Genomic DNA, 25,004 nt, shown 5'->3' on the forward strand with positions numbered 1-25,004 from the left:
TTGGAAACGTCATACCCCAGAGGTCCGGGTTACATGGTGAGTGCGTTCATAAAGGTCAAGTGATCACGTGTTGTTTATTTACTCTAGTTGTGTTGGTTTATAAATGAGATTTAGATAAAGGTCAGAACCCATTTTATAAGCAATCAATGCTGAAAAGACTAATTACAAATGCTTACTTTTAGCTGAAAGGTCATAAACCGATGTATAATGCTTAAAACAAACAATAAGAAAAAACGTATGTATGATGATTAGGAGACTCAACAATATGTGTTATCACATAAAACCATATCATGTTTGTATTTCAAATGCACTCAGCGGAGTACTGATAAACAACACATTTCCTAGACATCAGGTATGTAAAAGTCATCCTGTCTTCCTTTCTTTCTTCTTCTTCTTCTTTTAAGGTTTTGAACTTCTACATAAACTCACTAATGAAAACCTAAAAGTTCTACTTTAAATGGACCTCAATAGCCCTTTGTAGCCAAATAGGTGCTTTCACTTTTATCCATTCCTCTCATCACTGTCCAACCTGGCAACCACATTTTCAGCATAGTTCTTTCCACCTTTAACCTTTGACCTGATTCACAGAAGTCTAGTCAGCAGGAAAAACACTTTGTGTGTGTCTTTAGGAAAGGCGTTTTCGTTTTAATTGAGTACAGGGGTTTGGTGTTTCCCGATTCAAATGTATGTGTCTGTAAAATGTAATAAAATAACAGTAAATAGTCCTGAAGCAGCAACTAGCCTGGTCATGGCCAAGAGATAGCCATGACTAGTTGCTGCTCCTGACTCCTCCTGACTCTTGAAAGTGTGGAGCAACAAGATGACACTGTGTATTATGTGGGATTATACACCACAGCACTGCTTTGAGTTTCGACTCATTAGTCATAGTCAGAGTCCACTTATTCTACTTTCATACTCACAAACAGACCTGTCCAAAAACCATAGTTTTTGCACTACATCAAACGGAAAGTGAAAAATATCTGCTTTTCTTTCACATTTTATATGGCAAATAACTTTTTTCCCCACATGCTCACACGCTTCACTCCACTCCCTGACAATGTCCATGAGATGGCAGTATTGCACTCCATCTGTCCTCATCTGTAAGTCTGCAGTCTATCAGTATATTAAACTTTGCTACTGGAATCAAACTCACCAGCCTGAAAACACATCTCACTGGTGACTAATTTTTGCAAGTCCAATTTTGTCATATATGCACAATAATATGTTAGGTCATGTGCTCTTCATCTCAGGTGAACAGAGTAAAGCAGTTGGGGGAGTGCAAAACCCCTGCAGTGGACACAGAACTTAGCACACCACACAGGTACTAAACATAAAAACTAAACACAGAAAGCTTCACAAAGGCAGAACATATGCAGACCTGATCAGACCTGTATAAAAAGTTTACATCACTGCACTGGTGTACCTAATATGTTTTTCAAAGCTCTTTACACTCTTATGTGTTATAATTAGAGGTGGGTAGTCACTAATTACATTTACTCGTTTAAATATACCTGAGTACTTTGGAAAAAAAAATCTTTTAGGAGTAGCTTTACTGCACTGTGCTTTTTAATTTTACTTGAGTAATATTATTATGAAGCTTTGCTACTCTTACTTGAGAAACATTTCTCGCTACTCTACTCAGTGTAACTTCACTGCATGAATAATAAACACATTTTAATCAAAAATGCATGAGACACTGACACAAACCTACAGTTTATGTCAAGTCGTTGTTGTTTTTTGATTTTCAGTCTTTCAAATACCAACATTTGCACTAAACTTTATATTTGTGTCTGTTTGATTATCTCATTTTTAAACATTAAATCAGATGTTATGATCAGTTACACAGTACTAAAGTAGCATTTCTTTTAAACTAAATTCTTTTTTACTGTTACTCGAGTAATTTCTTGAACGGCTACTTTTACTTTTACTTGAGTAAAACTATGTTGAGGTAGTGCTACTATTACTTGAGTACAATTTTTTTGGCTACCCTACCCACCTCTCGTTATAGTTATACTATTTTGGAGCACTGAGTCGATCGTGATGGGGTAGCAACAGGGCCCTTGACCTAAATATGCTCTGATGGAGGTTTTCTAATTAAATAGGCCCTACACGCTCAAATTCCCTGTCTGCTAGTAGACTATAATATGTCAGGTTCATCAGGTCCACGAAGAAATGGCACAGTAACTCGTGATTTATTTTTATATTTTCAGCTGTCAAATAAACATGCTGCAGTGCAAAAAGTTTTGACAGAAACCCCAAAACTGCGTAAAAGTCAGCTAGAGAACATCAGATGAAGGATATTTTCATAAAGTTGTACACGGCCTATGAGAAATCAGCCACTGACAATCCTCCACTGACACTCCTGCTTGGCAGGAGGTTCTCGCACATTTTTCAGTGTCGTCTTAAAAAGCTCCACTGGAGAACATGAACAGGAAACGGAGCTGAGCCGGGCTCCTCCTCCTCCTCCCAGCAGCTGTCAGGCTCTGATTGCAGCTAACCGCCTGTAGCCTGTAACATACTGGACAAGTCATTTCCTAACATAGTAGTGGACATTAACATTACACTGGGTAGTAAAGTCGGCATTGGCCGTACAGGGAGTGTGAGGGAGCCCGAAGCTTATTACGATCGAGGATGAAGCAGACACGAGCGTCAGGCTGCGGTTACATCGCAGCGGCATCTGATCAGTCACAACAAACAGCCATAAAACGCAAACCATCAGCCTCTCCAGCAGCACTACAGGAATCAGTTTAGGACCATGACAGCAATCACAGCCCGGTGATGGCACACACCAATAACCTGGAAGATGTGTCGCACGCACGCGCCCAAATCGTAACATTGTCGTTTTGTTATTTTAAAAAAAAATTATTTTATTCTAGCAGCAGCTCTAAAACACCCGCCCGGCTGTAGCTGTGAAGCTGCTGCTGTTCCAAATAAGTCTGCCAACTATTTAAGAGAAAAACCCAGAGACTGTCGCCAGCTGCCGTTATGTAGGGTAAAGGTGAAAGCGCCAGCACACCAACAGGCATCGACTCTTGTTTACGTCTTTAAGGGCTGCCCCTCACCGTCCTACGCTGTCTGTCTGTTAAAGGAGAACAATTCAAAGTGCTGAACGAACGGATCCGAGGAGCGTGGAAATCGACGCCTCTTACCCGCTCTGTCCTGGTTCTGCGAGAGCTTGGACCTGCTGGAGCAGCCTCTCATCATGGGCGTCAGTCTGATGGAGCGCAGTGCCTGGCGGTGTGTACGTGCGTCCAACAGCAGCCAGCGCCACTGATGCTCACTATACACACCCCCGATGTGCGCGCGCGCGCGTACGTATGCGGGAACCTGGAGTCAGGAGGACGGCTTTCGACAAAAATGGGTATAATGAAAGAGCGGCCTACCTGCCTTATGACCCTCCTACACCCCACCCACGTTTAGACTGTCCGGAACGTCTTTACCAGCCCAACCCTTACAGGCAGAGCAAAAGAAGAAGGACTGGATTGGCAGCCAACTTTGACTGGGATGTGATATTTCATTCAAAAACAAACAACACAAAACAAAACAAAAATACCTGCACAGCATAAACTCAAACTTATATATATCATGAACCGGATTGGGAAATATCCATAAACGCGCAGTACGTTGGTTTGGTTTGCAGGTCTTCAGTGGGATCATGGTTTAAAGCCAGTCTCGCAACCAGGCGATGACCTTTTTTTATTAAGTTCCACAGTCATATATATGAGGGGAAGCCGACTTTCCCAGGTCTGACTTGTGTTGGACTTGCACAGGCCCATGCACTCAGAAATCACTGTACTCTTGAGTCAGATTCTCTAAGCTACAGTTAACTATAATATTACCATGGGCTTGTTGTTACTATAACGTATGGTTATAACCAAACTGTATGGCTTAATTTCACTTACAGTAAAATTGATTTTCTAATTTAAAAGATACTATCAGTAAAACTGATTCTCAATCCAGCTCAGGGGGTACAGCGTCTGCACCTCTGGGACCACAACACTGCAGCTTATTGGGGCTTCACCTCATCTGCTTTCACGTGACACTTTTGGCTTATAAAATGTACAGTTCAAGAAAGAATCATTCACTTACACAGGCCTCCACAGTTCATACCATAACAATAAAAACTCAAAAATCATCCAGTGTATGCTGAATGTGCTCTAAAATTTCTTTATCCTACTTAGCCATATAGAATATTCTGCTCAAATAATACTAAAAAAAAACTGAACCATGTCACTTATTTACTGCTGAATGTGAAAGCCAAATCCTTTTTTAAAAAAAGTTTAAAAGCTTTCCAGAAGCTGTCATACTTGCAGAACTTGTTCTCTGTAGCGCAGGAAGACTGCTCCTCCTTGCCTTGACGTAACTCAGCCAATACTGGTGGGGCCTGTTGTTTACAGTTCTGTTGCGTTTAATTGGACAATACACACAGGAAGACTCCTGGTATAAAATAGTTTTCGGAGAGTTATTGCACCTGTGACGGAAAGAATGGAAGAAAGACTACAAAATATGATGTGTGCAGTATGATCAGTGCAAGATGAATCACACCAAACGGTGTGATTCATCTTGCACATCTTGCAACGGCAGTAAAGAATTCTCCGATCTTCCATACAATGCTATGAAACAAAGCACACATGCACTGAGCTACCAAGCACTGTGACCCTCTGGAGATAATATAAGCATCATGTGACATGCCTGTGAGGACTTGAGGCTATTTTGGAGGCAATGATGATACCCTTAACTATAATAGTGATGGTGAGACTAATTGTCGAGCAGGAGCCTGCAAATGCAGATCTGTGAATAAAGAATAAAGACAGCCTCGCATAGAAACACACAGAAAAGATAAGATAGGACGACACCGGGGAAATAACGAGGCATGGGGAGAAAAACACGTGGAAACGGAAACGACCAGGACTCGGGAGGCTTCACGTACAACACAGACTATTCATGACAAATAGAAACAGTGGAAAGTCACGTAACTCTCCACCGACCTTCAACACATTCCTCCCTAAAGGCTAAAGAGATCAAACCACTCACCCCACTCACCCTATGCTCCTGCTGTTAGCCTCGCACCCAAAACCTCTCACAGTACACCAGGATAACCACATTTTAAAAAACTGTGTTTGATAACAGCAACCAAATGACTCAATGAAAGACATAATTTGTGATCCCCCACTGAGGAAACAGACTTCTAACTTAAGCAGGCATGCTTTCATTTTTTTTATTGCCATCCTTTTGGTTTGCAACCCTTTGCTTTTGAGGAATTACGCAAAAAAAAGGGATGTGTTCAAGACACTGTTATGTCAACATCATGTTAGTAATTGAGACATAGTGGTACATCAGGACTGGACTTGTCTCTGTATTATGGAGCGATTAGCACAAAAACATTCCCTCCCCTAATTCGTCACGAGGAAAAAAAACATGCTTTGGAATATGCTGTGATATTTCACTCGGGGAAAGCTGAGACTTTATTGTTCTATTCTCAGAACTTCTAAACTTCTTACGTTCACAGAGGCCCGAAGAAGAGCTGTGCAGTCCCGCTGACAGTATGGCAACATCCCAAAGGCAGAAAAGCCAAGTAGCTTTTTATGATCAGCATCCCCTTAACACTCTCAGCATCACATGATCAAAGTGGGCTAAAGGTTGCAATCATAAACATGAAAATGTTGACCTTTTGCAGTTGAATGACATGTCAGATGGCTGCGTCCCACAGAACGACTTCGCTGCTCCTATTAATAGCAGCCTGACAAAGCCTGAAATACATGATACCAAAAAAAAGAAAAATGTTGCCACATCCACAGGAAACGTGTCTGTCACATGAAAACTTCTATTTTAAGTTTAGGAGCGTGTTTAGAACCACCACGTGGAAAATCTTAGCATCTATGTGAAGTGGATTCACCCAAGAGGTTTCCTTTCTGCCTGCTAAGGTTGTATTTTAAAGAGAAACTGTAGTCACAATTTACTGGAAGCATTTTATCACCACAGTGACACGTAAGAAATTTCTCAGGAAAACTGACACAACTTGCCAATGCAACACAACCAGCCGTTAGCCCACTGCAGCTACAGGAAGCTGACAGTCTGAGTGCTGCTCTGTTAACAGGACACCAGACTGATCTGCAGCAGTGATTCCGTACAAAAAAAGTTTCTCAGATGGAAGCGATTGTGGAGGCTACATTTTATTAACATTTTAGGATTTTGAATCCTAAAAGGAAGGCAACAAACGAAGGACGATATTAAGACAAAAGACAATAATGAGCCTTTTAGTTTCACAGTCTGTCCACAGTTAGTTTCTCTGAGTGTGATCTGCACACAACTGCATAGTTACACCTTAGACAGGTAAATCCAGCATTCAAATACACAACATATACCACTACAAATATCTCTACACACAGGTACTCTTACAAACAGCCCAGCCCCCTCCCCAAAAAAGAAAAGACATCATTACACAAAATAATTAAAAACAGAGAGGCCTGCGGTGACAACAGACAGGTGATATCACGTCTCCACGTCCCCGAAATATCCAGGTCTCTTATTTTAGAGCGCACTTGCTTGAAGTTGAGTCTCTCAGAAGTCTAAAGCACCTCTTGAACCTTCCACCAAAGCTCATCCTTGCCTCACTGACTCTGGCATACCGTGGACCCACTCTTGCCCCCCGCAGCGGCCTTCTTGCGCCTCTTGTTGAGCAGAGGGTTGCTGGAGGTGTCGAGATCTTTGATCTTCACCTGGTCATAGTCCACACGCATGGTCGCTAAAGCGCTGGTCATCTCTTCCTGCGAGAGAAGAGGCAGATGTTGGAGGATTTAGCTGGCGCTTACGGATGTGGAAACCGTTTGCTTTTTTACCAGTGGCACATGTATGTTTCCGAAGAGCAGCCAGTTAGCTTAGCATAATGTCAAGACATAAAATGGAGAAAACAAGCAAGCACGCTAAAGCTAATGAATTAACGCAATATGTCTGCTTTTTATTTTCCAAACAAAAAGTATAAAAAGGAGAAGCTGCGGTTTTAGTGAGGACTGTTTCTCAGCAGGGAACAGTTGCAGGTGTTGGTCAAGAAACTGTGAGGACATAAAACCCGAAGAGCCTGCAACTTTTTTTTGTTTACACATCAGTATAGGTCTCAATTTTTTTTTAAAAAAAGAGACGATATGTTAACCAGAGAAGCTTTAAAAGTGCTGATAAGTGGAATTTATTGCTGTAGGATGGTGTCAGGTTAGCTGTTTCCAGGCTTTACACCACCCCAAAATAATTAGAGCTGACATCTATCCTCTCATTAGTCATTTTTCACACCATCAACTCTTAGAAAGGAAACAAAGGAGGATGTTTCCTATAATGTCAAAATCTTTGCTGCAAAGGCTTCTACGCAGTTCGCTGCTGTTCAAGATCTGTGCAGCAGGAAAAAACTAAGCAAAGGTAGAAAGAAAAAAGGAAACAGGCTGGAAATATTTTTATGATTTAAAAAAAAGGCCTGAACTCAAAATGAGTCAGAACAGACCTCAGAGAAAACTAAACCTTTTCCATTTACTGTGAATAAAGCTCAATATAAAGACTGTACCCTCCTGACTCTTTGCTTTTTGAGAAGTGGCCTTTTATGCAACGCCGTACCCAGTACCCACTGCAGAAACGAACAGTGGTGTATTGTGAGCGTATCATTTTGCTGAATGGTCTTTTCACACCTTATCATGACAAACCTGTTCATTCAGCTGTTGTGAAGGAATGTGCCATTCCACATGTTATTTACAGGGATTGAAAATAAGTGATTGCCTAAGTGAGACATTTTGTACATTTCTGCATGGTTGAATGAACTTGATAGGAGGAAGTGGTGTTTTCTTTTGTTTAGTAGTTTAAATCAGGAAAAAATGCAGGAATGGCAAAAGGTAAGCTAAGCTTAGGTGTGTTTGGGTTAAATATTAAACTGTAACTCATACAGTTGTACAGACTGCGAACACTTCTTCACCCTGCTGGTTGTCAGGAGATAATCAGGATGTAAAGACATGAGGATGGCAGTTTTCCTCACATTTCGATCATTAGAATATTTAAAGGGCCACTTTGCTGTTTTCACACATGAAAATCTGTTTAGAGGTCGTTAGGGTTTTACTCCAACAGCTGTAATTGTTGTATATGTCCTCTGTGGTTCTGAGCTTTTTAATGATGTGATTGTAAGCGGCCTTGATTACATCATATGTATGCCTTTAGGTGCATTTCAGAGCGTACATGGAGGCTTTAGGTTTCAAGAGAAACCAGAGTAAACTGGGACATTCTCATGCATTCTGGAAAGTTACCAGTTCAATATTTTTGGAGTTTTCCCCCATACTGGTCTATAAACCACTGCAACGTTAACTGAAACCCTACCGCAAGCTGAACATTTCAGCAGCCTATCATTAACAAGCTGTAATGTCAAGATGTGACCAGAGGGGGTCGATGTTGTCGTGCTACTGACCTTCACGTCCTCCCACATCTCTCTGTCCTCTGTCAGGACCCGTGTGGTGTGCAGGGGAGTGGAAGGAACCATCATGGACTGCTGCAGAGTCCAAACACAAACACCGATTAGGACGTAAGCAAACAGATGCACAGACGAACAGGAAACAGTAGATGAGGCGTGTACGGGTGCTTACATTGATCCAGGGGTGGTTCGTAAACTGGGTGATGGTCATTCTCTCGTTAGGGTCTGTCTTCAGTAGTTGGTGGATCAAATCTTTTGCTGGGAGACACAAGGCAATGCAAAGTTTACAACTTTTCACATGATGTTTGCCTTGGAGATAAAATGTCCCATTTATTGTGGATTTTGATGTGTTGAATTCAAATGTCACTATTAACCCCTTAGCAGTCCAATTAGTCCCCTAAACCATCCAATGTACCGTGGGCGGTACGTCCGACTGCTAACAGGTTAAAACCGCTGCTTGTCTCATTGTTTTATATATTGGTAGATAAGTTGAAAATATGTGCTGTGATTTGCTGAAACATGGGCAAATGTACAGGGAAATACAGGATATAAGGCAAAAACAGAGTCTTTACAGTTTTAACAACCATCAAAGTGAATATTTTGCATGGCCACCTTTATTCTTTAACAAAGGCTGAACTCTTAGGCATGCTTTCTTGTAATTTCTTCAACTAGTCTCGAGGTTCAGGCTCTGGGGAGAACAGACTGATAGTGTTTTATGTGTCTTTCTATTATCTATTATCAGTGCATTTGGGATCCCTGTCATGCTTTACAGAGAAGCTGTTGCCAGATAGGTGCTTTCCAGATGGTATTTCAAAATATTCTATTTAAAAATCGGACTTTTCTGACATCAATTTTGAAAATATACCCAGTACCACTGTCTGAAATTAGCTCCATGGAAGCGGAATATAAAGAAATCACATGTGGCTCAAGACTTTTGCACAGTAATGTATATAAATAAGACTTGATATGAAAAAAAAATATGGTTTTCCCCCCAGTTGTTGATGTTTCCACAACCAAACTTATTGAATTAACAAAATATTTCACTGGTGCATTTTCTGTGAGTCAAAGTACTTTCAACAGCACACTGTGAAGGAAAAGGAAAATATTACTCAGGGATATTATGCTAAAAAAAAACCCTTGTAACTTTAATTTGCATCATTATAAATTGGTTAAGGTTAAATCAAAGGTCAGAGCAGAGTTTAAATATAATACCAAGAAGAAGAAGGAGTCACTGGAGCAAACGAAGCCACATATTTAACACTGGATGCAATTTAAAGAGACGGTGACAATGGACAGAATATTGAACATTAGAACAAGATTTATTGGGGAAAGAATCCCAAACTACCTGGCTATATCTGAAAAAGTAATCCCCGCCTAAACCTAATAACTGGTTGTGTCACCCTTGGCAGGAAGAATTGCAATCAAGTGTTTGTGTGTGATTTTGGCCCACTCATCTTTGGAGAATTATTTTAAATCAGTCACATTGGAGAGTTTTCGACTACGAACCGCCTCTTTAAGGTCAAAGCATCTCAATCACATTTCAGTCCACTTTGACTAGACCACTTCAAAACCTTCATTTTGGTTTTTTGAGCCATTCACAGGTAGACTTGCTGTTTTTTTTACGGACCTCTGTCCTGCTGTGCACCTGAGCTTCAGGGCATAAACTGATGGCTACAGTTCAGGATTTTGTGGTAGAACAGAATTCACGGTTCCATCAGGTACAGCAAGTCGCCCAGATCACCTTTTGTCTCGTCAGTCCAGACTTATACCCAAGTCAAAGCCTTGGGTATAATCAAGATGAAGATGTGAGATGAGCCCTTGTGAGGTTTTTTTTTTGGTCAGCAGTGGTTTTCTCCTTGGACCTCCCCCATAGATGCCTCGTGAACTCTGACCTTAACTGAGGCACGTGAGGCCTGAACACTTTTTTTTTGAAAATTTCTAACATTTTGAGTTATTTTCCAGTGTTAGAAAATCAGCACTGCTCAGTGTTGGTCATTGTTAATCTTCAAAACTGACTAGGTTACTTTAAAAAAATATAACACTGTCAGAAGTGTTCATTTAACACTCAACAGTGTTATATTTAACACCCAGATTGGTGGACCCATATAGACACTCTCTAGTGTCAATTTAACACTGGAGATTTTGCTGTGTAACCTTTCTAAGCCTGATAGTTGTCAGTGACTTTTTAAATTAGGTCATGGCATGAAATGTTGCTTTTTGAGATCTTTTAGCTTGTTTCACTTTGTCAGGCAGTTTCTCTTTTAGCGACTTCTTGATTCGACAGGTCTGGCAGCAATCGGGCCTGGGTGTGACGGGTGAAATTAAACTCAGCTTTCTAAAGAAATGTGGTTCATCATTTATCATTGACTGTTAATTCAAGATTTAACAAGGGAGGGAATCATTTTTTCACACACAGCCAGGTTGGTTTGGATAGTATTTTTTCCCTTAATAAAAATAATCATCATTTAAAAACTGCATTTTTATTTACGTGGGTTATCTTTCTCTAATATTACATTTTTATGATCTGAAACATTTAATTGTGAAAATATACACATATACACAAATATACACAAAACTAAGAAACCAAGAAGGGACCAAATACTTTTTAACCACACTGTAAGTAAAGTTTATATAACAGCGAGATGCAAACTGGGGCAAGATTATATCTTGCTGTATATGATTCTCGAAAATGTTTCTGTATGATAATATCTTAACTTGACATACATTGACATTTAGTAAATCTGCAGAATTGGCCTGAGTGCAGCCCCTGCTGTTTAAGGTTTCCTGTTTCTGACAATAGAGAGCAGACAAGCAGGCCATACATGCATGAATGCAGATAAACACTGCTGTGTCACACATGATTGTAAACATTTGCAAAACCTGCAAATGTTTACAATAAAAAGACAAATATATTAAAATTGTTTTTTTTGTAATTCTCTCACAAAAGCTCAGATGTTTAGCCTACAGGTGTTTCTATTCATATGGATTAAACAGAGGGAAGCTACAGACTTTTTTTTTGCTGCCATACAAAATTAAAAGTTGTAGAAAATTTGTAAATTTTTGAAGAATGAAACATGTTTATGAATTTTGCATATCTTAAACAGCACAGTGGCTTTAATTTGACACGTCTAAGGAATTTACAATAATTTTAGAAAATTTTAGTTTGGTTTTTTATAAACAACCCTCCGTTTGAGATCGGATATTTTTCAATGGCCAAGTCGGTCAGCTGATCTCAACCTCAACAAGCAGCAACTGAAGGAGGCCGCAGTAAAGGCCTCGCAGAGCATCTTAAGATAGGAAGCACAACATTTGGTCTGTGGTTTCTAGACTTCAAAAAGTATCTGACTGCAGAGGTTTTTTATCCAAGTATAAAAAAAAATCCTTTTATTTAAAATTATGCTACTTTGTCCAGTTGAACCTCTGAAAATGGCAGACTAAGCAGAAAAAATGGCTTTAAATCTCTAAATAGTTTATACAAAATTTTATATATTATATAATTTTCATCAAACCCCTTGTCAAAGCTGTAAATCTGCACTTAAATCATCTGTTTGATTTAAAATCCACTGTGCTGGTGTAAAGAGGCAACCCTACAAAAACTGTCCTTGTCTAAAAACAAATAGACCTAACGGTAACTATGTGTGCTCGTTGCCTATATGGCTGCAAGCTAATATGCTGTTTGACAGTGTTTTAGTTTGAGTTCCTCACCTTCCTGTGACACCTCCGACCACTCTGGATTAGGAAATTCGTACTGGCCCATCCTGATCCTCCTCTTCATCCCAGGAGAAATGGCTTGGCCTGTATTCGAGTAAAACGGAGGGAAGCCGCACAATCTGCAGAGACAAACAAGCCGTAATGATGACGACCATTTAAAAACGTAATAAAATTAAGCAGCGCTTCTTGTAACAATATCCAAATACAAATACATGCGCCGTACAATAACATCTGTGGTGAAATCAGCACTGGCCTCCACACAAAGACAGTACTCACAGGATGTACATGATGACGCCCAGAGACCACATGTCACATGACTTGTCGTACTTCTCTGGACCCAGAACCTCGGGAGCTTATCAACAGGAATACACACGTACAAACAATATAACAGTGGAGATTAGGGCACAGGCAAAAAGTGACTCAGCAGCTTATTACTGTCATTTTGAAACATCTGGCTCATTTGTTAATATGGCCCAAACCCATCCCGGGACAAAGTAAGACATCTTACCCACATAGTACGGAGTATAACAAGGAGTCTGCAAAGGATTGTGCAGCGTGGTCTCCTTTGCAAAGCCAAAGTCTGTCAGTTTGAGGACCGCATTTCTCTCTTTACTTGTGTACAGCAGGTTCTCTGGCTGGAGGTGGAAGCAGCAGAGGAAAACAAGTGAACCAAGCTTTCACCAAACTACCCAGACATGACATCACATGCTTCACGATTTGGGCACTGAACTTCATCTCTGCGTACCTTGATGTCTCTGTGCGCGATATCAATGTTGTGGAGAAAATCGATGGCCGTGCCGATGTCCCTCATAATCTCTGATGCCTCTGGGAGGAAAAACAGGTAAGCAGACTCTCTCAAACCAGAAGCAATTCCAGTGTTAAAACAACAGGAGGCACAGATGAAAGAGAGCTCGCTTTAACTAGTTAACACGTCACCGTTGCTGTGTATCCATCACGTGGAGTCTGCCCTCCATCAGTCCTCACCTTTTTCAGTGAATGCCTGGTCTCCTCTGGCCTGGATTCTGCTGAACAGCTCTCCTCCCTCCATACTGGACACATAGACAAGCAGGGAGAGAACGGGGATCAGTGTATTATAGAATAGTACCCACATTTCTGTTAGTACACGTGTAACACTTTTACAAAGTGCTTCACAGTTGGGATAAAAAGGCTTTAAAAATAAGTGTACATATTTGTACAGAGTCAAGCACACAGCCTTTCATTCAATCCTGCATACAAAAAGCCACAGATAACAGACAAAAGATTCAAACAAACCACAGAGCCAACCATCAGCCAACCTGATAAGGAAGGCTGTTCCAAAGTTAAGGGCCTAAAGTGTGATCACGCCTGGTTTTAAAATAAGTGTGTGGAACAGATGGGTGACCCTGATCAGACGACAGGAGTCTAGAGCTCTGCTACAGGAGCCTGTCCATGTAAGGTTGTCTGTAAATTACACATTAGAGATCATTAAAGACCTGCTTGCCTTTACACCAAAATTTGGAAGCATTTTTTTCCATCAGTAAAGGAAAGGAAGACCAAAAGAAATGTTGGTCTTCCCCCAAAGCAAAAGCACCAGGATTATTTTAAACTACTAGTGTTATTTTTTAAAGGGGGGATTCTTTTACTTAATTATGAACTATTTACTCACACTGCTAAATCTTTTGGAGTTTCTTCTGTGATGAAACGGTAAGTGAAATAATAAAAAAACTGAGTGAAAGTGAAACTGAGACAGATTAAAAACAGGAAGAAGGGAAAAGCACCAAAGTCCTACTAAACAAAACTGTGTTTATACTGAATGAGTGTGCCATTATTAATTCATCTTGCAGTGATATAAACACTATTTGTCACTTCTGTAGTGTCATTAATGACTTAGCAGCACAATAAGAGGTTATTTTGCAATAACATAAACGTTTGGTTTCATTTTATATCTGAGAAACGTTCAGAGACTCACTACCAAAAACATCTTGAGCCAGATGCTTCCCACTCTCCACTTTCATTGTGTGATATAGAGAATCACTGATACCTGAAACTCCACCTTGAGTTCTTTGGAAAAATGTCTCCATAATTGCATTAAGTAAGCGCACTTACTCCAGCATGCTTCTTGTGGATCACAAATGAACTGAGAGCTGAAGGAGGAACGGGAGCTGCTAAGCTACCCACAGCGAGCCGAGCAACTTCCTTCATACAGGAAGCAGCAGACATTCTCTCGCTGTGTGTGTACCGTCAAGGTCACTACGCACATATAACAAACACCTGCCATGTCAGTCAATGCGGTGATGACAATCACTCTTTAAAATTCCCACATACTGAGCAAAGGTGTCATGCCTATGGAGTTCCTTTTTTTTCCCTCTGAATTATTCACATTTTCTCCCTTAGAGAAATAAAAAGTCCAGAGTTCAAACATGTGTCAAAGCACACACAGTTATGCGTCCTTCACTCATATTCACCTTAACTGTAGCTACTTTCCAAACCTTTAACCTTCTCCTACCTTACAACATGCATTGACTTGGACAGTCACCATATGTAGACAAGTGTTTTTGTCCTTATAAGGAAAACACTTCCCCACAACATGAGTAATACCTGAACCACACACGCGCACGCGCACACACACACACTTACACAAACACACAGACTGTTTAGCAATGGCGTTGAATTCATTACAAACAGTTTGTCATGACACATGAAGCCCAGATGAATTTCTGTCTCTATGTCAGCTTCAGAGCAGCAGCTCTTATAACTGACCTTTAACTTGTATAAAGTTAAAGGCTCAGTGGGGCAGAGCTTATTATGTAACTAAACATGTGTTCTACACATTTAAAAAAAAATAGACCCTTTTCTCCCAGCGGCCATGTGACATGACGTAGCTGGAAAACGCAGGTGTTACTAATCACATAATTAAGGCTCGTAAACAAATCAGACTCCCTGGTTAATGACACCGGTAACACCTGTGTTACTTCGTGTCAACATGGCTGCCGTGACGTCTGCATAACGTTCAGGGGAATGGCTTCACCGGCTGTGCTGAAAGGTGACGTAATCTCTGATTTCAAATAAAATCCACAGATGACGTAAGCGTGTGCCCGGCTCTATCCCAACCTAACCTCAGTAAAGAACTAATGTTATTATTTGACAGAAGGAGACCATATACAGGACGGCCTCTTAATTCTGTTTATATTTAGCCCAACTAACACTTTGAGCTTGAGTTGCTGTTATCTGTGCAGTTACAGTGTCACAACAGCGTTGATAGTATCTTGTTGGAAAAACATGTGGGCATGTTGTAAGACCTTAATCACTGCTGAGCTCATTTTCTTTGTTTGTCATGAAGCAAGGTTAAAAAAAAAGAGAGCAAGAAAAAGCAAAAGTGTAAGCTGTAAAAATGATGCAAGGCAACTTTAGCTTGTTATTTTTAATCTTTCACTTTGTTATGTTGTCATTTATTCAAAGGGCGTCATCTTACTCAGAGCTCTGTACCCACTCCGAGCCCTTTTTCACATTAAAATACTGATTCATCCTTACGTCCTACAGAATGAAAACTTCTTTAATGTCATGCTTTCAACAAAAAGAGAGCAGACTTGCTCTAAGTTTCAAGACACTGTTGTTTTTTTAAGAAAAGCTTTAAATAGGAAAGTACAGAGAAAGTGTTTGATTCAAGGAAGTGCTAACTGACTGGTGAGATCCTACCACTCCATGATGATGAGCAAGCACTTCTTCCCGTGATACATGTTCTCATAGAGGCTCAGGATGCGAACGATGTATGGCCCTCCTGACACTCGCCAGTGGAGCTCCACCTCTCGCCTCGCTTTGGGACTATCATAGAGAATCTGGGAGAGACGCAGAGAGAAGGACAGATCATGTCACGTTATATAATCGTTTATGAGGAGTCATTCAACTTTAACATGGATAGTTTTGGTGTAGTGTAACAAAGCAGCAGCATCATTTTATAAAAACATTTCCATACAGCTGGCAGAAAACAATAAATAAAGTTAAAAATCAATTGCTGTTAATTACAAACTGTGTTTACAGCAAAATAAATCCAAATATTTCCTGGGATTTATTTATCTTAGTCCAGGAAAGCAGTTTTTGGTTTTTTCTGCATAATGTGATATACATGAGCCAAGCTGATAAGTAGATGAATCAATACTAAATACATTGATGGTAAAAAATAATCAACATCGTCTTAGGTTTTACATGTCAAGACATATGTGGGTCTAAAAATTTGGCAAATACGCTCTTGTATGAAAAAATTACATGATATATTACACTGTGTTGTTTTTTTTTTTTAACAAAAGGTCAGTCAAAAACTGTAAAAGCAGTCAGCAGTACATCCCTACTGCTTACAAAGGAGTTAAGAGGGTAAGTATTAGAGGTGGGAATCACCATACATCCCATGATACGATATTATCACAATACTTAACGCACGATACGATATTATTGCAATTTTTTAAATATTTTGCGATATTCAGATTCTGTACATGAAGGTAAACTTTATCAATATTCATTTTATCTAATATCAAAGTCTCGCACTCAGTCTTTCTCTCATTTCAGTCAGTTTTATTGTTGACAAACTGAACGGTTTGTATTACAGTCTAGTCCAATTTAACTGAATGCAACCATCTGGTACAATTATAGCTATTCTGAACTATGCAATTTATGAAAACTATGCAGCCCATTCAGCAACTGAAGAATTTGAAAGTAAATTAAAACAAAATATAATTTTACATTAAATAAAAAAGTTTTAAACTTAATTAAAATAAAACATGTCTTAAATTAAAATAAGTAAACTGTCATGTTTATTGCTGCCAAAAAAAAGTTAAACACATTTGGACAGTGAAGGAATGTCAGGATTCTTGCTCAGAAAAAGGATCAACATGCTCTGAAGTCAGAGCACAAAAACCTTTTTTGTAACAAAATATCGATTTCTGCTGTCCCTGTATCGATACATTATTAGAATATCACGATACTACACAGTATCGATTTTTTCCCCCACCCCTAGTAAGTATGAGCCAGGTGTTGCTAGGCAGATGCATTTAATGCTATAAAAGCAGATGATTTTTGGCAGTTCTCTGGTCTGCAGCATTCAGGTGTGTGTTACACAACGTCAAGACATCACGAGTGATCTTGTTGCTCATCAGTCTTGGTTTTAGTCTGATTACTCACAACTGGAAAACATTCAAGACATCAAATTGACCCCAAGGTCAGACAATGCAGTTATACCTCAGACTCCACAGGCCTCAGTTGGTATGTTAAATGTTAAAGTTTGTGACAGCACAAATAGAAAAAGACTGAACAAATATGGCTTTTTTGAGAGGTGACTGGGGAAAAAAAGCCTCTTCAATCTAAAAGGAACATTTGCAGCACTTCTTAGCACTGCAAAGTTTCATATGAACAAACCAATGTGGAGATGTTGCACCATATTTCACAGTGTTACGTTTGGTAAAAACCAAACACAGCACATCGGCACAAACACCCCGCACCAACTGTCGAGCACGGTGGTGGAGGGGGTGATGATTTTGGTTTGCTTTCCAGCCACAGGACCTGGGTACCTTGCACTCATTGAGTCAACCGTGAACTCCTCTGTATACCAAACTTTAAATTCAAAGGTGAGGGCGTCTGTGCAACAACTACAGCTTGGGCTAAACTGGGTCAATGATACTGTTTTAATCCCAAGCACAGCAGCAAATCCACGACAGAATGACTGAAAAAGAAAAGAAGCAAGGTGTTGACCCAGTCAAAGTCCAGATAAACCTGACGCAAAGGCTGTGGCATGACCCTAAGAGAGCTGTGCATAAACAAATACCCATAACATTGCAAAGAAAGTGAGCCAAAATTCATTCACAAAGATGTGAGAGACTGATACTCATACAGAAAACCATTATTTAAGGTTTCTGCAGCTAACGGTGATTCTACAAGCTACTGAATCGTGAGGTGTGCTTAGTCTCTTACACAACTTCCGTATTTTAGCTTAGCTATTGTTTAATAAGTAATGATTTATAATCTCATGCTGCGTGCTGTTCCTCCTTTGAGGTGGCATTTAAATAGTTTTAACAACTGGTGAGAAGCAGATGATTTTTTTGTTGTTATGTAAAACCAAAGAACGGAAAGAGGGTACTTTCTTTTCAAAACGACTGTACACACACACACACACACACACAGACGTACAAAGCAGGTGACAGACTTTGACATAGCACACAGTCAAGGGGTATTTTTGGATGTGACAGTGATGGAGCTATCCCCTGTTGTTCACAAGGCCGGTCTGCTTACAGACTGCGCCTGGAATACACAACACACACAGAGTTTGACTCACTGACATATGACAGACACACATACATAAATCTGTGGTGTGTTGCAGGTGACTTTCGCAAGGCTCTACCCGAGCAAATTGGATTCAGCTGGTGGGTAAACATGAAATTTCTTGGAAACTCCAAAATGCCGGAAAGAAACAGCTCATCTGTGTAGTGCCTTATTTTCCTCTATCTTTTTTTGCTTGCTAATGTCAAAGAGGAAGCAAAGGGTTCAGAGGACGGCAGTGTGTTTAAAGAAGAAGTTGAGGGTTTCCGGTGTCTGATCTGCTACTACATGTGTCCTATTTTGCTCACCCTCGCCCACTTGCCTTGACTTTAAGCGGAGCAGTGGGCAGGTTTTGCTTTTGCTATGTAATTTATAGCTTTATGACTCCAATCAAGAGCAGATAGTTTATGAGCTGGTTTCCTTAATTTCCTGCAGCGAAACAGAATCGGCTCTAATAAAAAGGGGCCTGTAGCACTGTAGTAAAACATAAAAAGGGTTGCAGAGGAAGGACTAAGAGAACGAGACAGTTAATCTTCAGGAGGATTTTGTTCTTATTTGAAAGGGCACGTAAACCAGTCAACGATGACTCGACACTCAGACGAATCAGATCTGTGTCAGAAGAAGCTTAAGAAACACTGAGACACACACCTTTAGCTGATAACGCCCACTAAATTTAACCACATGCTGCCTCCCACAGAACCTTGGTTAACACACACACACACGCACACACACAAACACACTTTAATTGCTCGAACATGTTTACACTCTATTAAATATTAGTGAATTTCAAAGTGCTGGTCTGTATATCTTCATAAAAATGTGGTTTATCTTTACAACATCTGCTAATAAAGATCTGCTCATAAAGGCTACAGCAAAGTGGTCTAGAAAGCAGGAGACTGTGTAAGTGCTAAATACTAATGTCAGCAATCCTAACATGTTCATATTCAGAGAACATCAAAGATTTGTTGGGTTGTTTCTTTTGCTTTTGGACCAAAGTGATACACAGACTGATGATACCAATCCTAGAATCACTTTTTTTTTCTTTATAATGATTTAAAAAGCCTGAAAAACTCACTCAAAATTGTAAATGGCCTTTCTACTTGAACCTCAGTCATTCACACACTTTGCTTTCTGTCTGACATTCACACTCTGATGAACACATCAAGGGAACTTCAGTTCAGTATCTTGCCCAAGGATGCAGATGACCTGTGCTCACAGCCACCTCTTAGAAGACTTCTACTGCTCAAGTATAAAAATACTCACAATGCATTTTTGCATATAGAAAGTGGAAGTGAAGCAATGAAAACATAAAGTTCCTCTGTGCTGTAAAGGTACAGAGTGATCAGAGTGATCCCAACAAGACACTTCCAGCTCTGTTGGGTTGATGAGGTTTAAAAGCCTAAATCCTTCAATTCATTCAAGAGGACCCCAGAGACTGATTAACTTGTTGGAGGGAGCTTAACCCTAACCTATGAGATCTTACAGAAACTTTCAAAACAAAAGTCTTTTTTGGAGCTGCCTTTAACCAAAACAGTGGGCATTTCCTTTATGGTTTGGATAATTTACACCCTGAAACACACTCATTTGTGCAACAAGTGTGCCAAAGTGATAACCACAGAACCCAAAGCCATTGATAAGATTTTGACTATGAGTAAAACAGGCCTGCAGGCAATTTAGCTTCACTCGAAAAGGCCCAATGTTCTCTTAAGTGGAACAATCATTTGTACTTCTGTCTAAGCAGTTAATGGTGGAGGTCACGAACGCATCCAAACAGCACAGGGCTCTCTCTCCCATCACCTGCTGTTAAGTAAGAAAAATCCAAGTTAAAAGAACCAAGATAACTTTAACTGCATTACACTGAAAGGATGGCTTTGTTCAAGCACTGCTGCAAAGTAGATTAAAGCCATAGCCATCTATTACATTCAGCGCTCAGAGCAACACTTAATTTAAAAACCCAATGGGCCGGTCATCCGACTCTACATCAGTCTAGCTTCTGTTTACTTTTACTCACTATTTAACTTGACATAACAAAATTAATCAAATTTACATAAACGGCTGTATGAACAAGCACGTGCAAAAGAAAAACTGCAGCAGCTACAATAGAGAAGGCAGACTGAGCCATCAGAAGTGTTTCTTCTGCCGTCTCTTAACACCTTTTAACAGATCTTCAGAGAGAAGAAGATGGTCAGAGGCTTAATGTGATGCGTTCCCTCTCTACTTGGGTCACAGCGATCTATTGCAGGCTTTCCCCTATGGAACAGTGTGGTTGCAGTGACACACACACAGTCTTTTGGCAGAACATTAAAAGACACAAAACTTTCTTTGTGTGTTTCAGTTCTGTCATTACTTCTGACAAAAGACAAAAACTTGCTGGATTCAGATTAGCATTTTGCCTGAAGATTTTTTCCGCATCGGAAGTCTTTTTCATTTTAAGTAATTCTTTCTGCTCATATTTCTAAGCAGAATTGTTTTCTTTACCGGTCCCACCCATGATGCTATCAAGAAAAGTATCCCCTTTCTGATTTTGGCATTCTATCTTTTTTTTGTAATATTCAATTTCCTGCTGCAGTTTATCTCTTTTTTTAAATCTTTAGCTTTAGTTTCTATCCCAAAGTTTTGGGTATGCTCTCCTTTTGACACTGCTGCCTGGCTGGCAGCTCAGATCCAGATGGATTACTGTAAGCCAGTAAATCTCTCCGGGTCTGTGGACCAGTGGTGACAGGTGAAAACCTGACGACCTGTGCATGTGTGCAGATGAGTGTGAAGGTTTCTACCGCTCCCAGAATAAAGTGTCACCATCACAGTCCGTGTCTCTTTGAAGCAGTGTAGCACGTGATATTTTATGGCTAGGTGACCACACACCCATTAACTTGGAACTGATTGCAAAAGGCTGACCTTCCAGGAAACACCACCAGATAAGTGAATGTGAGCTCGGGAAGAAGCATGTACAGTGCATGTCAAACCCAGTATGATCAGTAGGTATATATACATGCAAAACCACCAGTCTATTCATCTATCTGTCTATGTCAAACACTGGTTTTGTTAGTAACCTTTAACCTTTCATGTTCCTGGAAAAAGAAAATCCTACTTCCATAAAGGTCATAGTTCTTGATTCTTGTCTACACAAGTTTCCACTCTTATATTTTAAACCCACAGTGCAAACAAACACTTTAGGATAGCTTATGGACCCTTATGTGTGTTTCCACACAGTTAAGTATTTAAACCATACTTGCATTAGATTAGGATCAAATTTAGAGGAGCAGCAAGTGATATAAATAAATACCTAGACACACCACCATAATCCAACATAATTGACTGACGCCTGTTTTTCCAAATGGATTGACCAGTCTGGACAGTCGACATCTATGTTATTACATCCAAACAAAGTGAGAGATAAACTTGTATCAGAAACAGGTGTTCTTTCAGCTGGGATGATCTAGAGTTATCGCTTAAAAGCTATAAAGTCTGCAGTTATACTGTGAGAGTGTCAACAGGAGGGCCGGGGACAATTTATGATATACTCATGAGACTTCGATACCTTTAGCGCGCACTTCTCTCCAGTTTTCTTGTTAAAGCACTCGAGGACTTTGCCGTTGATCCCCAAGCCCAGAACCTGATTGGAGACTTTATAATCGTCCGTCACCGCGTTTCGCTTTATCTCCAGTTTAGGGTAAGTGGGCATGGGGAAGTGTGTGGACTCTGCGTCCTTCTTGTCGGCGGCTGGGAGAACTGCCGGCTGCTCTTGCTGCAGTTTCGGGTTGTCATCCGTGGAGTCTGACTCTGTCCCACCAGTATTTGGCGGTTGCGGAGCTTTTTGCTTTCCGTTTCCATTTTGCAGCATGTTTTACACCGGCTTGCTGTCAACAGCGGTGCACAGAGGGACAAACTGTGAGCAACTCTCCGGATTAACGCGATGAGTCCAGCCCTCCTCCGGTAAATGCGTAAAGCTGAGACCTCTAACGCGTCCGCCTGTCCCGTGCGGACTCTACCACAGTGACTCCACTCTTTCTTCACACAGGCTTACAAGTCAGAGTCCATTTGGGGAAACGACACTATAATTCTATTCTTTAAATGTAGCTCTCTGAACTTTAGCGATCCGGGGTGGCCCGTGAGAGAAAATCTAAAAAAGAATTTGAGCGCAAATGAACCATTTAAGAAAATTCCAGTCAGACGTGTTTGGGGGTAAAAAAAAAAAAAGAGGCAGTGGTGACGATTATCTGTTGATCTCGGTTTCCCGCTGATAACTCCTTCAGCTGCATTCACATGGCCAGTCGCTGTCACAGTAGTTTAAGCGCCACCCTCCTTCAGTCAAGTCATATTTCTCAACTGACCTACGCGGCCGCCTTAAAGGAGCAGGACGGATATTCAAGCATCAAATGAGCGCTGCGGGGAGGTGAAACTAGTCAGTGGTAATAACGGTTGTATATTTGGCTGTGCAGAAAATACACACAAAAAAGGATCCAATTACCAAGTGATTTTAGTGATGGTAAATAAACACAGAGGATATTGCTTGTGAACAGTTTATTAGATAGATTAAAGTAGATAACCAATAACTAACAGCAATAACTAATAATAACTAATTTCTCGTTCAATAGTCCAGTGCACAGATGAGTGCAACACCCCGTTTGACCCAGTGCCTCTGGGTGTGATGTGTTGGCAACTCCAATGACACCACATAGTTCGTAGAGTGGCCGGTGGTGGACAGAGTCCCTGCAAAAGCACACAGAGCACTTCAGTGACTTAAAGACAAAAGTGTTTTAAACCATTTCTGCTTTTTCACTGCTACACTGAAGGAAGGATTTGTGAGCAGCCTAAGGTGCCAAGACGTTGGCATTGCGAGTGGAAAAAACTGAGCTGCACTTTCAGCACTTTCAGATGCTTCATGAAATTAGACCCTCACTGGAGTCTATTTTGGGTGAGTAATAAAACCAGCAAACAGAGATACGCACAAACCTATGACGGCACACCTACTGACTACAGATCATAACCTGAGCCAGAGTTTCACAAACATGGACTTTTCTTTTGTTTTTTCCTCACAAATTTACAAGAAACTCGAATTAATCTATATTCTTTCTTATAATCTCTATACTAATCTATATCACTCCTCTATATACTGACCAGCTCGTGTGAGTGTCTTGTAGATAGGGCATACATAGATCCCTGAGGCTGGAGGCTTTCGGTTGGGTTTGGGGATCAGCCAGATGACGGCCATTTGGGTGTAGAGCTCCTTGGGTCTGGACTCTGCGAGCTGACCTGCCTTGTTATCCCAGCGAGCCCCCTCCAGGAATAGACCATGAATGTAGCAGCCTGTGTCTGGTGTTTCTGTTATCTCTGACACTGACTTCACTAATACCTGAAGGATAAATCATCACAAAAAAGTAGGTCAAGACCAGTGAAAACCTGGGTTAGGGTTGGGGTGGGGGGGTAAAGTCATTATGAATGTAGCACTTTATATACATACAGATATGAAGCAATGTTCTATATCTGTAAGACTGTTCTTTAAAACATTGCTGCTAGTGAGGCAGCCTACGGTCTGACCTCAAAGTCAAATCCAATCGTGTCAATTGAGGTGCCGAAGCGACGGGCATAATTCTGGAGGGTTCCGGTTAGAAAAGCCTGCGGGAAAAAGAAGCCGCTAATCCAGAACGCAGGTGGAATGCCGTTAGAGATCCATCTCTGTAGGAAATTGATCCTCTGAAGCAGGTCTGACACCCAGGAGGCCAGAGGCTTCAGAGACGGGTAGGCCTGAAGAACGAGAACAGCGGAGTCAAACTGTGCATTCTCAGAAAGCACATTATTACATTTTAGGAGGAGAACAGAAATATCTTTATTTGATTTTCTGCCCAGTGAAATGGCATTTCAAATATTCAAGTCAGAAGTGTGCACAATCTAGTGATACAAAAATTTGAAGAAAAAAAAGGATAACAACAGAGAGAGAAAAAGAGAATACATTCACATGTGCAGCCCCTGCTACAAAGTGAGTCACATGTAAAGTAACAGCTGTGTGTGCCTTGCCTTGGCTTTCCACATATCAGGCACCGCATTGTTGAATAAGCTGCGGGCCATAAGCTCGAGCGCGGATGACATCACCACTGAACCTTTCAAAGCCTTCACAATATCTCTGAGACTCAGAGAGATGACCTCCAGCAGCTTGTTATATCTGAAAGATTAAAAAAACAAACATAATTACAAGTTACTAAAGCACTAATAATCACATGCCCACAGTTTGAGTAAAACGCAATTTTCAGGGCATGACTTACCAGAAATCTACTAATATGTGTGAGGTAATGAGACACTCCCAGATCAGGTTGATTAATGTGCAAAAATTTCTTTTTGTGCATAGTTCCACAAAAACAGATAAGCGTTCACCTTGCAGAGGAATGATGAAATGACCCCGTATGTTTCATTCCTCCTCAAATTTCTTCGTGATAACAAAAAACCTTCACTTAATGGACAAAATATTTCTACTCTCTATATATACAAAAAAAAAAAAAAAGTTTGCTGATCAATACGAATGACTCGGGAGATGCTAAGTTGGATTCTGGGACCTTCAGCCTCCAGACTCACTCTGGAC

General features: G+C 40.5%; 3 protein-coding genes across 3 annotated transcripts in view; all 3 read right to left on the reverse strand.

Annotated features, from left to right (window-relative positions):
• The window catches only part of pfkfb4a (6-phosphofructo-2-kinase/fructose-2,6-biphosphatase 4a), a 16,522-nt gene extending 13,111 nt beyond the window's left edge, over positions 1-3,411 (reverse strand). Inside the window, exon 1 of the mRNA XM_005746441.2 lies at positions 3,150-3,411. Coding sequence (XP_005746498.1) covers positions 3,150-3,204 — 55 coding nt within the window. The 5' untranslated portion in view covers positions 3,205-3,411. The remainder of the gene's footprint in view (positions 1-3,149) is intronic.
• A 2,544-nt stretch (positions 3,412-5,955) lies between these two features.
• mapkapk3 (MAPK activated protein kinase 3) lies at positions 5,956-22,737 on the reverse strand. The gene is made up of 10 exons (XM_005746442.1): positions 21,969-22,737; positions 15,824-15,963; positions 13,133-13,197; positions 12,894-12,973; positions 12,657-12,783; positions 12,425-12,500; positions 12,143-12,267; positions 8,610-8,695; positions 8,435-8,515; positions 5,956-6,767 (listed from the first exon to the last, which is right to left on the reverse strand). The coding sequence occupies exons 1-10, from the start codon at positions 22,269-22,271 to the stop codon at positions 6,612-6,614; spliced, it is 1,239 nt and encodes a 412-aa protein (XP_005746499.1). The 5' UTR covers positions 22,272-22,737; the 3' UTR covers positions 5,956-6,611.
• A 197-nt stretch (positions 22,738-22,934) lies between these two features.
• Positions 22,935-25,004, reverse strand: part of dnah1 (dynein, axonemal, heavy chain 1) — a 28,052-nt gene continuing 25,982 nt past the window's right edge. Inside the window, 4 exon segments of the mRNA XM_013914223.1 lie at positions 22,935-23,140; positions 23,549-23,783; positions 23,969-24,175; positions 24,446-24,590. Of these exon segments, the coding sequence (XP_013769677.1) occupies positions 23,019-23,140; positions 23,549-23,783; positions 23,969-24,175; positions 24,446-24,590 (709 nt within the window). The 3' untranslated portion in view covers positions 22,935-23,018.

The sequence above is a fragment of the Pundamilia nyererei genome, unplaced genomic scaffold (genome assembly GCF_000239375.1).
Source record: "Pundamilia nyererei isolate P.nyererei 1_Seehausen unplaced genomic scaffold, PunNye1.0 scaffold00178, whole genome shotgun sequence".
NCBI classification, from domain to species: Eukaryota; Metazoa; Chordata; class Actinopteri; order Cichliformes; family Cichlidae; genus Pundamilia; species Pundamilia nyererei.